The sequence below is a fragment of the Clarias gariepinus genome, chromosome 5, assembly GCF_024256425.1.
Source record: "Clarias gariepinus isolate MV-2021 ecotype Netherlands chromosome 5, CGAR_prim_01v2, whole genome shotgun sequence".
Lineage (NCBI taxonomy): Eukaryota > Metazoa > Chordata > Actinopteri > Siluriformes > Clariidae > Clarias > Clarias gariepinus.
Genome location: NC_071104.1, coordinates 5368760 through 5381155, shown reverse-complemented (window position 1 = coordinate 5381155; position 12396 = coordinate 5368760). Strand labels below are relative to the sequence as shown.

Sequence of the window (12396 nt, the reverse complement as noted above, 5' to 3'; positions counted from 1 at the left end):
CAATATTTATTAAATGATCTTGCTTTTACAGTGTAGAGCAACTTTTGTTTTAACTTATTTTAAAAAATGATGGTTAATTATGTAGTTAGTCTAGAGGGATAATTCTAGCATCTGTAAATAATTCTGGTCTTTTGCTCTGTGTTTGCAGCATGTCAGATAAGCACTAAAATAATAGCTAGGAAATGAACCTAATAGTAACGGGCACTCATCTGCTTGGCTCCCCACTTTAACCAGTGGCAGAAACCCCCCTGCATATCTTTATAAATGCAGGAGAGCATCCTGCCAGTCCTAGTCTTCTGGATGAGTGCAGGTTTAAAGCCTGCCTGGTGGCTTTAAAGGTTCTATTTTTTTCATCTCCTTGTGGTAGAGCCTGGTCCAAGGCCTACACTATGCGTTGCCTGGCTTATTGTTTGTGTCTAATTAGTTGTTCAGTCCACATATACCATATAACACAATAAACTTTTATTTATGACAAAAATAACATTTTACAGGCAGCATTTTATACAATTATGTAATTATTGCAGACATTTTGAATAAAACAAAGATGCAATGTTTTTAAAAGTACAATTAAAAAAAAAATAACAATATGTGCCATGATAATATGAAATTGACACTTATGTCTTAAAGAGCTTTAGCCCAGCTTCCAGAACCTTCGCCAAGTGTCTTTAAGCAAAAAAAACAGCACAGCTGGCATCAATTTTGGCACGCAGTATATACAGGCCACAAAGCACCACATTAATGGCATTTGACCATAAATGTTAAAAAAAAAAATTATATCTTAGCAAGTAAAGAAATCTTGAATATAGGCAAGTTCAGCAAAATGTCTCTTAAGTTTTTAAAAACAAATATGTACGTATAGTTTCTAATTCTCCATCTTTTTACTAATGTCAACTTAATCATTTTCTTATTCTTTTTGCACATAGCCTACTTATTTAATTTACCTGCTTACAGAAACTGGATGACAAGGCCCATTCTTTTATTTTTACTTTGCAGGCATTTAAATTTAAGATTTGAAGATGAACACATGACAATATATCCCACTTTTACCTGATATTCTTATCTTAATATTTTACAGTAGACCACTTTTGTTTTAACTCGCCCATTTTTCAAATATTAACAATATTGGGCTGTGAGTCTAACAGGTGTTTCCTGTAGCCAAGTTTTTTTTTTTTTTTTTTTTAATAATAGCTCCGAATGTCTAATTTTGGTTTAAGTCATGTGTATTAGCTGTAAAAGCTAATAAAAGAAAAAGAAAGCAACCACTGAGGTACAAACAGGCATCAAACCAGTTGGACAAAAAAAAAAAAAAAAACGGACCGAGACATTGTGAGATCTGTAAGTCATCCCCCAAAACCAACAGTCAGTGACATCACAGTGTCATGGATTGGGATTTGCAGAATTTATTCAAAGGTCAGAAACAGAAATGCATTCAGGAATGAACTTCATCACGCAGCAAGACACTCAAAGCACAGTCCTAACACTACACAGGACATCATTGTGGGAAAACGTGGAAGGGTCAAGTCAATCACCAGACCTTAACCCAACCGAGCAGGATTTCACCTCCTGAGAAGATTTTAAAGAAGCTGTGCTACAACATACAAAAGCATCACTGCCATTGTTTTACTATATTTGTTCCTGTTTTTTTTTTTTTTTACTTTTTACTCCTTATTTTAATGTTAATGTTTGTTTCCAAACTCCATTTCCCAGCATGCACCTCACTGCAATCAAAAGGTCATAATTATATTTACCAGCACATAATTTCACCTGATTCATTTGTCTATGTATAGCTTGCGTTTGGTTTGATCTTGTCTTTCATTTGTTGTTCTAACTGTTGCTATGATGGGATACATCTGTTTTCTTGTGTTAGCAATGTTAGCTAGGTCATTACATTAGCTTTACCTTAACTTCCTCCAGGGCAAAATGCAAGACTGACTACTCTCAGGTGCAGTCGACAAAAAATCGAGTGATGCCGGATTGGGCATGTCTGTGTTTGGCTCCATCTTTGGGGCATCTCAGATTTATGGACACGCCAAGCACCTACAATGGAATAATTTGGCTCCATTCTTTCTGCAGTACAGGTATTACTGCAAGAGCTTAGCATTTCCTAAGATAAGAGGCAATTGATTCTTTTTGTGCTGTCCAGACTCACCAGACCAGTATGTTCATGGGCCCTGTTTCCAGCCTGAGAAATGTAATGTAATTCATGCAGCTGATGAAGGTGGTGTTTACCTGTAAACATTTTTTTGGTAGGGGAGATATACAGTACCTGAAGTAATGTGAATCAGCTCAGGGTGCTCAATGTGGGGTAGGCAGAATAGTTGCCCAAAAGAGGGTGATAGTGGGGGGGGGGGGGGATTTCAAACTCCTGGATTTCAAACTCATGCCAAAATGTCTGGAGTGTATAACAAAAACAACAAATAAAAATTTAAATTAGCTTGCTGCAGTGCGCCTATTTCTAAAAAGCAGGCAATTGAATAAGGCCAGTTTAACTTTAATTAATAAGTATGAAAAAAATAAGTCATTAAATATTAAGAATAAGACTTTATTATTATTATTATTTTTGTTATTATTATTATTATTATTAATATTAATAGTAATACTAAGAAGAAGAAGAATTGTAGATTCTCAACCTTCTCTTCATTTAAGATGTCTTTACTTGCCAAGATTTTTTTTGCAGTAAACTTGTGCATTCTAACCGCAAATTAGTAAATCAGTAATATGAACCTGTAGTGTAAAAAAAAAAAAAAAAAATCACTTGCTCTAAACACAAAGACCAATAAATCCTTAGGCTAATTTCAATAAACAACCCTTCATTTAGTAGAATTTACATATTTTGTATAAAACAGAAATGGCTAATGTTATCTTACACCTGTTAGGACAAATCTACAATACAGATTAAATTGTTCCAGTCTAAAAGCCATGTTATTCTGTTATGTTACAATTTCTTCATTATCCCAATTGCATCAGCAGACTCAACACTTCAATCAATTTTACTTGCATAAAAATCACCAACAAATAACCCGCTAATAGTTAATTTTATAACTATTAGTTACAAAAAGTAACAAATACATCAAATGTCTTGTAAAATATGTTCTCCTTTTTTTCCCCACCACTGCTGGACTGATGACACATTATTCTATGCAATGCTCATATTTTATTTCATTCCATGCCGCAACAAAGGAAACATCAGTATAACATACACACCAATAGGTGCTCCCCAAAATCAATAGGCTAATTCTCATCTAATTCCTGTTGAAAATATTTTGGCAAATGACAAATTAACCAAATGACATCTACTGACACTTCCTAGGTTACATGCTTATTGCTCTGTTTTTATACTATATTACAGAAATTAGGACATACATTATGATATGGCAACCCCTATAGACACGCATGGTGGAGGTGTGTTACATCAAAAGTGCAGCATCTCGTTCACCATTACAGTGTTCATCTTTAGAAAATCAAATCATGTCGGCTTGTCGAGATTGTTTTTTTTCTTAGTAAGTTTACAAATAAGCAGTTAGAGTGCAGGGGAGAGGGGGGGTGGGTGTGTGTGTGTGGGGGGGGGGGGGCTCCTAATTGATACTGTATTTTTGGCAGTATGTGTCAGAACAGTCTTGTCCCCAATTTAAAACCAAAATGTCAATAAGACAAAAATAAGCTAAACATATTCATCCTTCTTATATTTTTTAGGCCTGCCTGTGTGTTCAGACTTCTTGCTGTCGATCTGAGGAAAAGCTGAAGATGGATCTCTGTTTGCTTGTTTGCTTGTCCCTTCAAGAGGTGCTGAATATATCAGAATCTCTTTAGTGGTTGAGCTGAAATAACAAAAATTATATAAATAAATTACTTACATAAGAAAAACCTGCTTATCTTAATATGTAAAGGCCCAACAGAATGTTATCTATTGGAATCAGGGCTGACTCCGAATCTAATAAAACCCTTAACTTTTACAACTTGTTAAACCTCTAGATTTTCCCTTCTGTTACACAATAAAGGAAATGAAGAGGAGGGTAAACCAAAGAACAAATGCAAATACATACAGTAACAATGCTGTTTCAAGCACTTCCTGCTAATTTAAGTAATAAAGATCAAATTCATAAAACATTTATTAGAGAGACTGTTTCTGATTTTTATAAAGGTTTTGCATAAATTGTTTGATGTTTATTATACACAGGTTATTTCTGACCGAGTAATCTGATTGGATGAAAGGCTTTCCATGAATAGTTAAACAGTAGTCATATATTTATATATAACTATTACCTGGAACATTTAACTATATGTTTCACTCTAAGTCACAGATTTTCTTACAGTCATGATGGACAGTACACACAGTGCGCAATATTGAGGAGAGAGCAGTCACCTGCCAAAACTCCCATTCAGAGCCAGTCACAGAAGCACTTTCAGCACATCTGATAATGCTTTGTTTTGATAATGACATGTTGGTTTATTTATGCCTAAGGCAAGCAATAAACATAACTAATCCCTAATTAGGCCAGGGGTAGCTCAGTAGGCATTGGACTACGGTTCGGAAGATACCAGGTTCAAACCCCACAACCACCAAGTTGCCACTGTTGGGCCCTTGAGCAAGACCCTTAACCCTCAACTGCTCAGATGTGTAATGAGAAGCTTATGAGATTAACAGGACAGTCCGCCATCTTCATATCTTATTCTCCTTACATTTTGTCACAGTTAGTTGGTTCCACTAGTTGTGATGAAAGAGCAAAATAACTGGTTAAATGATCAAACAAATGGCCTGTTAATAGTAAATGGTCTTTGAGTAACTGCTGTATAAAAACATTGTCACACTTGAGGTTGTGCTGTACCAAATATCCTCAGGGCTGTGATGTCTTAAGGTCTCAGGATGCCTGCATTGCAGTCGTGCTGATATACAGAACTGCAGCACCCACTGTATTTATCAATTTAGGTAATAAATATGACCTACCCCTAAGGTGAAACTGTTTGTATCAAAAACACGTTACATATCAAAAAGGATTACAACAATAAAGTATTTTTAAGTAATTCTCATCAAAATGATCGAAACTGTACCTCAATTTCTATCTCAAAGAATTTTTCAAGAAAGGTAATAATTCAGTTATGACAATATATGCAGGCCAAGAAGTTTGGTATCCCAACCAATATCGAATAAATTGAAAGTAGTTATACCTTGAATGACAGCCCTCCTTTCCTCCAATGATGCTGTAAACCAGTCCCCCAATTATAAGAAGACTAGACCCACTCCACCCAATAAATAGTGCTGATCCAAGCTCAAACCTATAAAAAAAAACATTGATTGACCTAGGATACTATTTAAAAGAGCTTTGAGAATAATACACCAAGCTCATGCAAGCAAAATATGAACATAAAAAATATAACTCTGGGTTATGGATGTTACCTGGGTGTAAAGGGAAATTGAGCGAGCCACTGCTTTTAATATCCTCTGGTCTAACTTTGCAAATACACTGCAAATCTCTACACATTTTCTGTTGTAACTCTGCATTTTACTGATGGAATAGGGTGCTACCAGTTATCATGGCAGAGAATGGCAGATCAGCCAGTACATATGAGAATCTGTAATAGCCAACAGTCTTTGCTTTCTTCTCCCTTGTCACGTCTCTTGTCTCCTTTTTCTGCTTTAAATATACACGCAGTACCATCGCTTACTGACACAGGAAATAAAGAATCTTGAAGCTCATCAATGTAAAATAAAATGTATTTGTGTGTTTGAATTGGCTAAAGTTATATATAGTAAAACCTTGCATTGCGAGTAATGCAGTTTGCGAGTGTTCCGCAAGACGAGCAAAGATTTTTTTTTTGACTTGGAAAACAAGCAAATCTTGGTTTATGAGTACCGAGTATCATGTATCACGCATGCGCTTTTTGTTTTGACACCGAGCGCCACGTGATCACAACTGAGCCAATGGTTTTTCTCTCTCTTGCGCTGCGGAATTGTGGGTAATCGTCTCCCCTGCTGGGTCTTAGTGCACGTCTCTCACTGGTATAATCAACATCCGTGCACGCATGTAATGTTTAATATAACACTGTGACCATGTGTGTGTGCCTAAAACATATTTTATTTTGTGTCTGTATGCGTGTGTGTACTAGTGATGGGAAGTTTGAACCATTTTGGTGACTCGGTTTTTTGAACCTCGTTTATCAAAATATACAAATCTTGTTTTGAGTTATTTAGTTCATTCCGTATTTTTAATCAGAAATAAAATAAAATGTTACATTTTCAATAAACAAACCCCCAACACGTCCACATACACAAATTTTGGCTATATTACAATGCGGCTAAGGACATATTATAATAAACAGAATGAGTAGCTCACCTCGTTTTTCGTTCTTTTGAATCTATTGCACTGCATAGCGTCGATGGGAGTAACGTGACAAAAAAACGAACGACTCAGACGTGTGTCGTCAGAGAGATTTCTTGTTTATTTTTCAATCCAGTGTGTACAATCCAGAATACTAGGTAGCGGCCTTGCCAGCCGAAGGTGGGGACTTTGTGTCTGATCTGCCTCGCCCCTGATCTGGCATGAATGTATTTTGTTGACTTCATAACATTAAGTTGTAGAAGAGTTTTTATAACTACACTGTTCATTGTCAACCAAGTTATTTATATATTTTTCCAATATCTATTTTGTTTCTTTTATGTTCAATGTTGCCCTGGGCTCAATAATTGCGCATGTACATCTAAACCTATACGAAATGTTTTGGCTGCCTTATGATAATGTCTATTGTTCAAAGTGCTATATAATTTAAAGTATAAGATTCTTTGAACAGTTCCCTGTCTGGGGGTGTAAGACAGCAGAGCTACCGACTCTATCACTGTTCCATCACACCACCCCTGAAAGCTAACATTCTACAACCATATACAAACTGCACAGTCCAGGCTCTATCTCTGTGTCTGGGATAACCCATAGAGGGCGCTCTGTGCCCATAGTGTGGTGTGTTTGTGAGTGTTCACTGTTTCCTGTTTTACACCTATTCACAAGTTGTTCAGTATTGTCCTGATTAGCTTCTTTATTTAATCCTAAGTCCATTCTAGTTTTTTTGTTTCACATTTGTTTACATATTAGACATGGATGAGAACTGTAAGACAGTGGTGAGATGTGCTGTAGGTGTGACAGAAGAGTTCAAGGTGGAGGTGGGTCTGCACCAAGGATCGGCTCTGAGCCCCTTCTTTTTTGCTATGGTGATGGACAGGATAAGAGATGAGGTTAGACAGGCATCTTCATGGACTATGATGTTTGCAGATGACATTGTGCTTTGTAGCGAGAGCAGGGAACAGGTAGAGGATAATCTAGAAAGGTGGAGGTACGCTCTGGAAAGCAGAGGAATGAAGGTTAACCGTTGCAAGACAGAATACATGTGTGTGAATGAGAGGGACCCAAGTAAAACGGTGAGGCTACAGGGAGCAGAGGTAAAGATGGTGCAGGACTTTAAGTATATAGGGTTAATGGTCCAGAGGTCTTGAAAGGTGTACAGGACAGTTGTGAGACCAGCGATGCTCTACGGCTTAGAGACAGCGGCACTGAAGAAAACACAGGAAGCAGAGTTGAAGGTAGCAGAGATGAAGATGTTAAGGTTCTCTTTAGGGGTGACAAGAATGGATGCCAGGTGTTTTGGAGATAAAGTCAGATTGAGGTGGTTTAGACATGTTCAAAGGAGAGATTGCATATTGACAGAAGGATGCTGAGGTTGGAGCTGCCAGACAGGAGGTCTAAAGGAAGACTGAAGAGGAAAATTTATGGATGAAGAGAATGAGAAAAGGATGCAGAGGATAGAGTTAGATGGAGGCAGATGGTTCGCTGTGGTGACTGCTGAAAGAGAACAGCCAAAAGAAGAAGATCTGTTTCCATACTGTTCTGTTTATGATGTCATTGGTTAAGCTACTAGTGTATTGTTGTTTCGATAGTTCTGGGATTTTTATTTGTGTTATGTTTTTAGGGCTGCAACAACGAATTGATAAAATTGATAAATCGATTACTAATAGTGTTGGCAACAAATTTCATAATCGATTCTTTGTGTCGCGCGACGTGGAGCCATTTGATTATTAAAAAAATCTTTAGTTGAGCACGGAGCGGAGTGATGCTACAGTAGCAGAGTTTGGCCTTTAACATCTGTGATTATGCCGTGCCTGCATCCATCCATACCTGACACTCTGACTTTTCTGAGAAAAACTCAAGAATTCAGAAGATGATAATTACTAATGGTCTTATGTAATTATGCATGGGCATATTTAAGAAGATCTCTTTTGATTAACATTAAAAATCAACGACCCTGATGCAGTTTTGCCTAATACACATCTATCTTCAATAAACAGCAACATAGCAGATCCTTCCTGTTATGCTGCATTATAATTAATTTACCAAGCTAGCTAACTTAATAGATAACTGGGAAGTTAACTTTGACAGCATGTTAGCTAGTTAGCTATGTTAGTTAGCTAATATCAACTTATTCTTCCTATAATTAGTTTTTATTAGGATCCTTTGTCCACCCGAACATGAAGAACCAGTGGGCTGCATCATTGTGACTTTGTTCAATATGATTAATGTATTCTATATTTATTCTATAAAATTAATTACTTAAAACAAAGAATAACCAAAGCTGCTTACTTTGGAGCATTATAGTTGGGATCAAGAAACTCTGAAACAATTCTGCTTCCATAGCAGCTGTAAGCAAGAAGAGAACAAAAACCTAAAGAGGAGAGACAATTAATATCAGCACGAAGAAATAAACATCAGGCTTTTTACATACATGGTTTGTACAGAAACTAAAGCAAAAGTTACCTGATATGAGATAATTTATCCCTGCAGCAAAGGTAACTCTTGAATTTGCTATTTCTGACCCACCAACTTTGGTGCACTTCATCCCCACCAGGGCTAGAACGGCTCCAAATATTCCCAGTAATATAGAGATGATAAGAAGTGCTCGACACAAATGGATATAAGCTGTTTGGCGATAAAAAGTACAGTTACATTACATGGCTGCAATATTTTCACACACATCATATCATGGATTAGTTATTTATTCTCCACAGTGTAATGGTACATTAAAGAACTATGACCTTGGATACAGGTACTTGGTAGCACCACCTTCTCCCACACTTTTATCACAGTTTTGAGCTTTTCCCTTATGGCCAAAGTTGACCAAAGTTCTATAAGCAAGACAGAGTGTGCCAGTGCCCTAAGCTTCTGCTGCTCCCTGTTCATGAACACAAGTCCAATTTTTCCACACATTACCATGTAATGAAAAAATACACATCCCAAACTCACAGCCTGAGTGTGAGCATGGTTAAAATGAATAGAAGTACAATAAAAAGCTGACATTTAAGGAGAAAGCATGTGTCACAGTGCTGTTGTCACAAAAACTCACTTTATCTATGTTTTTGATTTGCCATGAGCACACGGTTTATGCAAAATACGGGAAGTTATTGAACAGCGTACAGTGCTGTATTTATACCATACCGTCATTTGTTATCTTTGTATAGTCAAGTCACCCCACATGAACCCTCACGCCAGGACCCACAACAAACAAAATATCACACCATGTATTGCAAACAACCTGAGATGGTCTGGCAAATTATGTTCAATTAGCAAGTCCAAATCCCTAATTCTACATGTAGCTAAATTACGTACACATTATATGGACAAAGGTACATGTCCACCTGAACATGAAAGCCATAAGTTTTGCTACAGTGTTTAAGCTCTTGATTGTATATGCTGTTTTTGCTTTGCTGAGGCTTTATGATTTACCTTAAGGGGCCAAAACCTGTTCCAGGATGACAGTGTCCTTTTTCTCAAAGAGCGAAGACATGATTTGAAGACATATAGAAATGATTTGCCGAATCTGGAGTGGAAGAACTCGAGTGGCCTGCACAGATGCCTGACTTTTAGATGAACTGAAATGCCAGCCGCGTGACAACCCCCCTTTTCACTTGCCCTCTTGCGGCTTAATAGATAAATTCCGACAGCAGCATTACAAAATTTATTGGAAACCCTTTCAGAGGAGTAGCGTCTATTATAACAGCAAAGGGAGCCTAAATGCCATGATGGTTAGGTGCCAACGAACTTCTGGCTACACAATGTGTTAATATCTATAACTATTACCCTGTTTAGATTTCCGGTTTGTTTGGTATTAATTACTTGCCATATAATTACATTAGGGTATACATTTTTCATAAGCCACTAAATATGTAACAGCTAAATAAGCAGACTTACGTTGCAAAGCAAGCAGTGTTGGAAACGCCTTGCAGTCAATCATCCCAGTTGAATCAGATGTACAGTCTTTCCACAGGTTGGAATGGAAGTAGTTGGTGGTGAGAACTGTAGATGCAACTTCGGAGTATGTCCAGAATTCTAGTGGCATTGTGGCACAAATTAAGATCCATCCAATCACACAACACACAAAGGAACCTATTTCAATGTGCATAACAACTGTCCTGTATTTCATGGTTGTGACGTGCAGAGTAGCGAAATAGCCGGTGCTAGCTGCAGTTTATTTCTGACCCTGTCTCCGGGAAGAAAAGAAACAATCTTCCACTTAATTCAGGTAAAATATCCCTTGAGTGTAGCTGTTTGTGTGTAGTTGTCAAACCCAGTCGTCTTGTTAAGGGGGAGGAGGTGTTATGGTTTCCACAGTCTCAGATTTCAAGGACAGCATGACGATCAAGATTGTTTATAATAGACATATTCGTTAGAAACCTTGAATGTGCCATTAGTATCTGTACCCATATGCCAGCAATCTGGTCTTTTTTTTAAGTCTGTTCCAGCATTTCAGAGGAATGATTCTTTTAAAAAGAGCAATAATTATAAATTTGTGTATTTAGCAGCCTATATTGCTTAAATACAAAACTAATCGATTAACACCACATTACGTCTAAAACACCGTTTTACACTGACAGGCCTGCTGTATTAGTGTGCAGCTGCTGGGACCAAATGGGTCACTGCAACGATATCAGCATTTGTGATTTTGTAAAAAAAAAAAAATAAATCTTTATAGAAGATAAAGGGGAAGGGGCATCCACAGAAGTGTACAGAAATTATAGCTCAAGAAATTCCATTTATTAAAAAAAAAAAAAACATGGTTTATTGTCAACTCAACAAAGCCATTATTTTCATATGAACTAAAAAAACTAAAATGTAACAAGCTGCACAATGTAGTGGAATTAGGTATGACCTAAACACCCAAAAGTATCTGCACTTTTACATACTCTTTCTTTTCATCAGCGTATGGTCCTCTGATTTCAAATATTTACTTAGAAAAAAATATTGTTGCCTTGTGCAGTGTTTACATATTGATATTATGTCAAATCCCGAAATCTACACGTAGCTCAATTACGTACACATTATATGGACAAAGGTAGATGTCCACCTGACCATGAAAGCCATAAGTTTTGCTACAATGTTTAAGCTCTTGATTAACATATAATAATTAAAATCAAGTAAGTTTATTTTTTACATAATTTTATTTTATTAGTTTAATCTAATCATTATTCTTAGATATCTAAGGTATTATTATATTCAAGGTAATCTTGTAATCACTATTATTCACTATCGTTTTATTTTTAAATGTATATATTTTATTTGAGTGGAATTTCTGCCTTTAATCTAAATATATTGCTGATGTATGAATAATGTTTTTCAGTGTTTTTTTTATTTTATACTTTTTTACATACATTTCATAGTTGAATCATAGTTCACAATATGTAATAAAAAATAAATCTAAGTAAGTGTACTATAGTTTTATTATACACACAGATGTTACAGTTAAATCATTACATTAACCTACAGCAGAGAAATCTGCACTCCCCTGTTTAAATTCAGACTGTTGTGATGTACAGTAAAGTCCAGTCAGGTGGTTTTATTATCATTTCTCTGTATAGCTCCAGTATCAGGGTGCAACATATAGCAGTACACAAGCCTCTGTAAAGCATGAAACCAAGTACATTGGATATGTTTCATTATTAATGTAATATACCATCTAAAGAAAAAAAAGTAAATTAAAAGAAATTAAATAACATAAATAAAAAAAGAATTGTGGTAACGTGGGCTGGAGACTGATCCCAGCCAGTCTTTTGGCCATGAGCATGCCCTCCAGACATGTTGGCACATAGCTGTCATTGTCATTGTTAGTATTGGAAATTTTGTCGATGCCAGAGGCTTTTAATTTTAGCAGCTGTATATGTAAAACTGGCTGGTCTCACACGGTCTTGCTGGTGTACAGTTCACTGGTTTGTCTTAGTGGCTAATTAAGCGTCTTAATTAGCTAGTCACATTCTGTTAATGTATGTTGTATGTACTGTAGCACCCTGGTCCTGGAGGAATGCTCTTCCGTTGATATTTTACAGTACTATATGTCGTTTTTGATGTTGGGTCAATTACTGCTTGG

At 36.5% G+C, this 12396-nt stretch overlaps 1 protein-coding gene across 1 annotated transcript; it reads right to left on the bottom strand.

Moving 5' to 3' along the window:
• Nucleotides 1-3572: 3572 nt before the first annotated feature.
• Nucleotides 3573-10553, bottom strand: LOC128523900 (claudin-10). The gene is made up of 5 exons (XM_053496082.1): nucleotides 10227-10553; nucleotides 8796-8957; nucleotides 8622-8703; nucleotides 5167-5274; nucleotides 3573-3818 (listed from the first exon to the last, which is right to left on the bottom strand). Exons 1-5 carry the CDS (start codon nucleotides 10456-10458, stop codon nucleotides 3662-3664), a joined length of 741 nt encoding a protein of 246 aa, XP_053352057.1. The 5' UTR covers nucleotides 10459-10553; the 3' UTR covers nucleotides 3573-3661.
• Between the last annotated feature and the right edge of the window lie 1843 nt (nucleotides 10554-12396).

Coding starts and splice junctions, on each gene's coding strand:
- LOC128523900 (XM_053496082.1), bottom strand. CDS start 10,458: ATGAAATACAGGACAGTTGTTATGCACATTGAAATAGGTTCCTTTGTG. Junction 8,958..10,226: donor AACACTGCTTGCTTTGCAAC/GTAAGTCTGCTT, acceptor ATCGCCAAACAG/CTTATATCCATTTGTGTCGA. Junction 5,275..8,621: donor CCCAACTATAATGCTCCAAA/GTAAGCAGCTTT, acceptor TTTTTTTTATAG/GTTTGAGCTTGGATCAGCAC.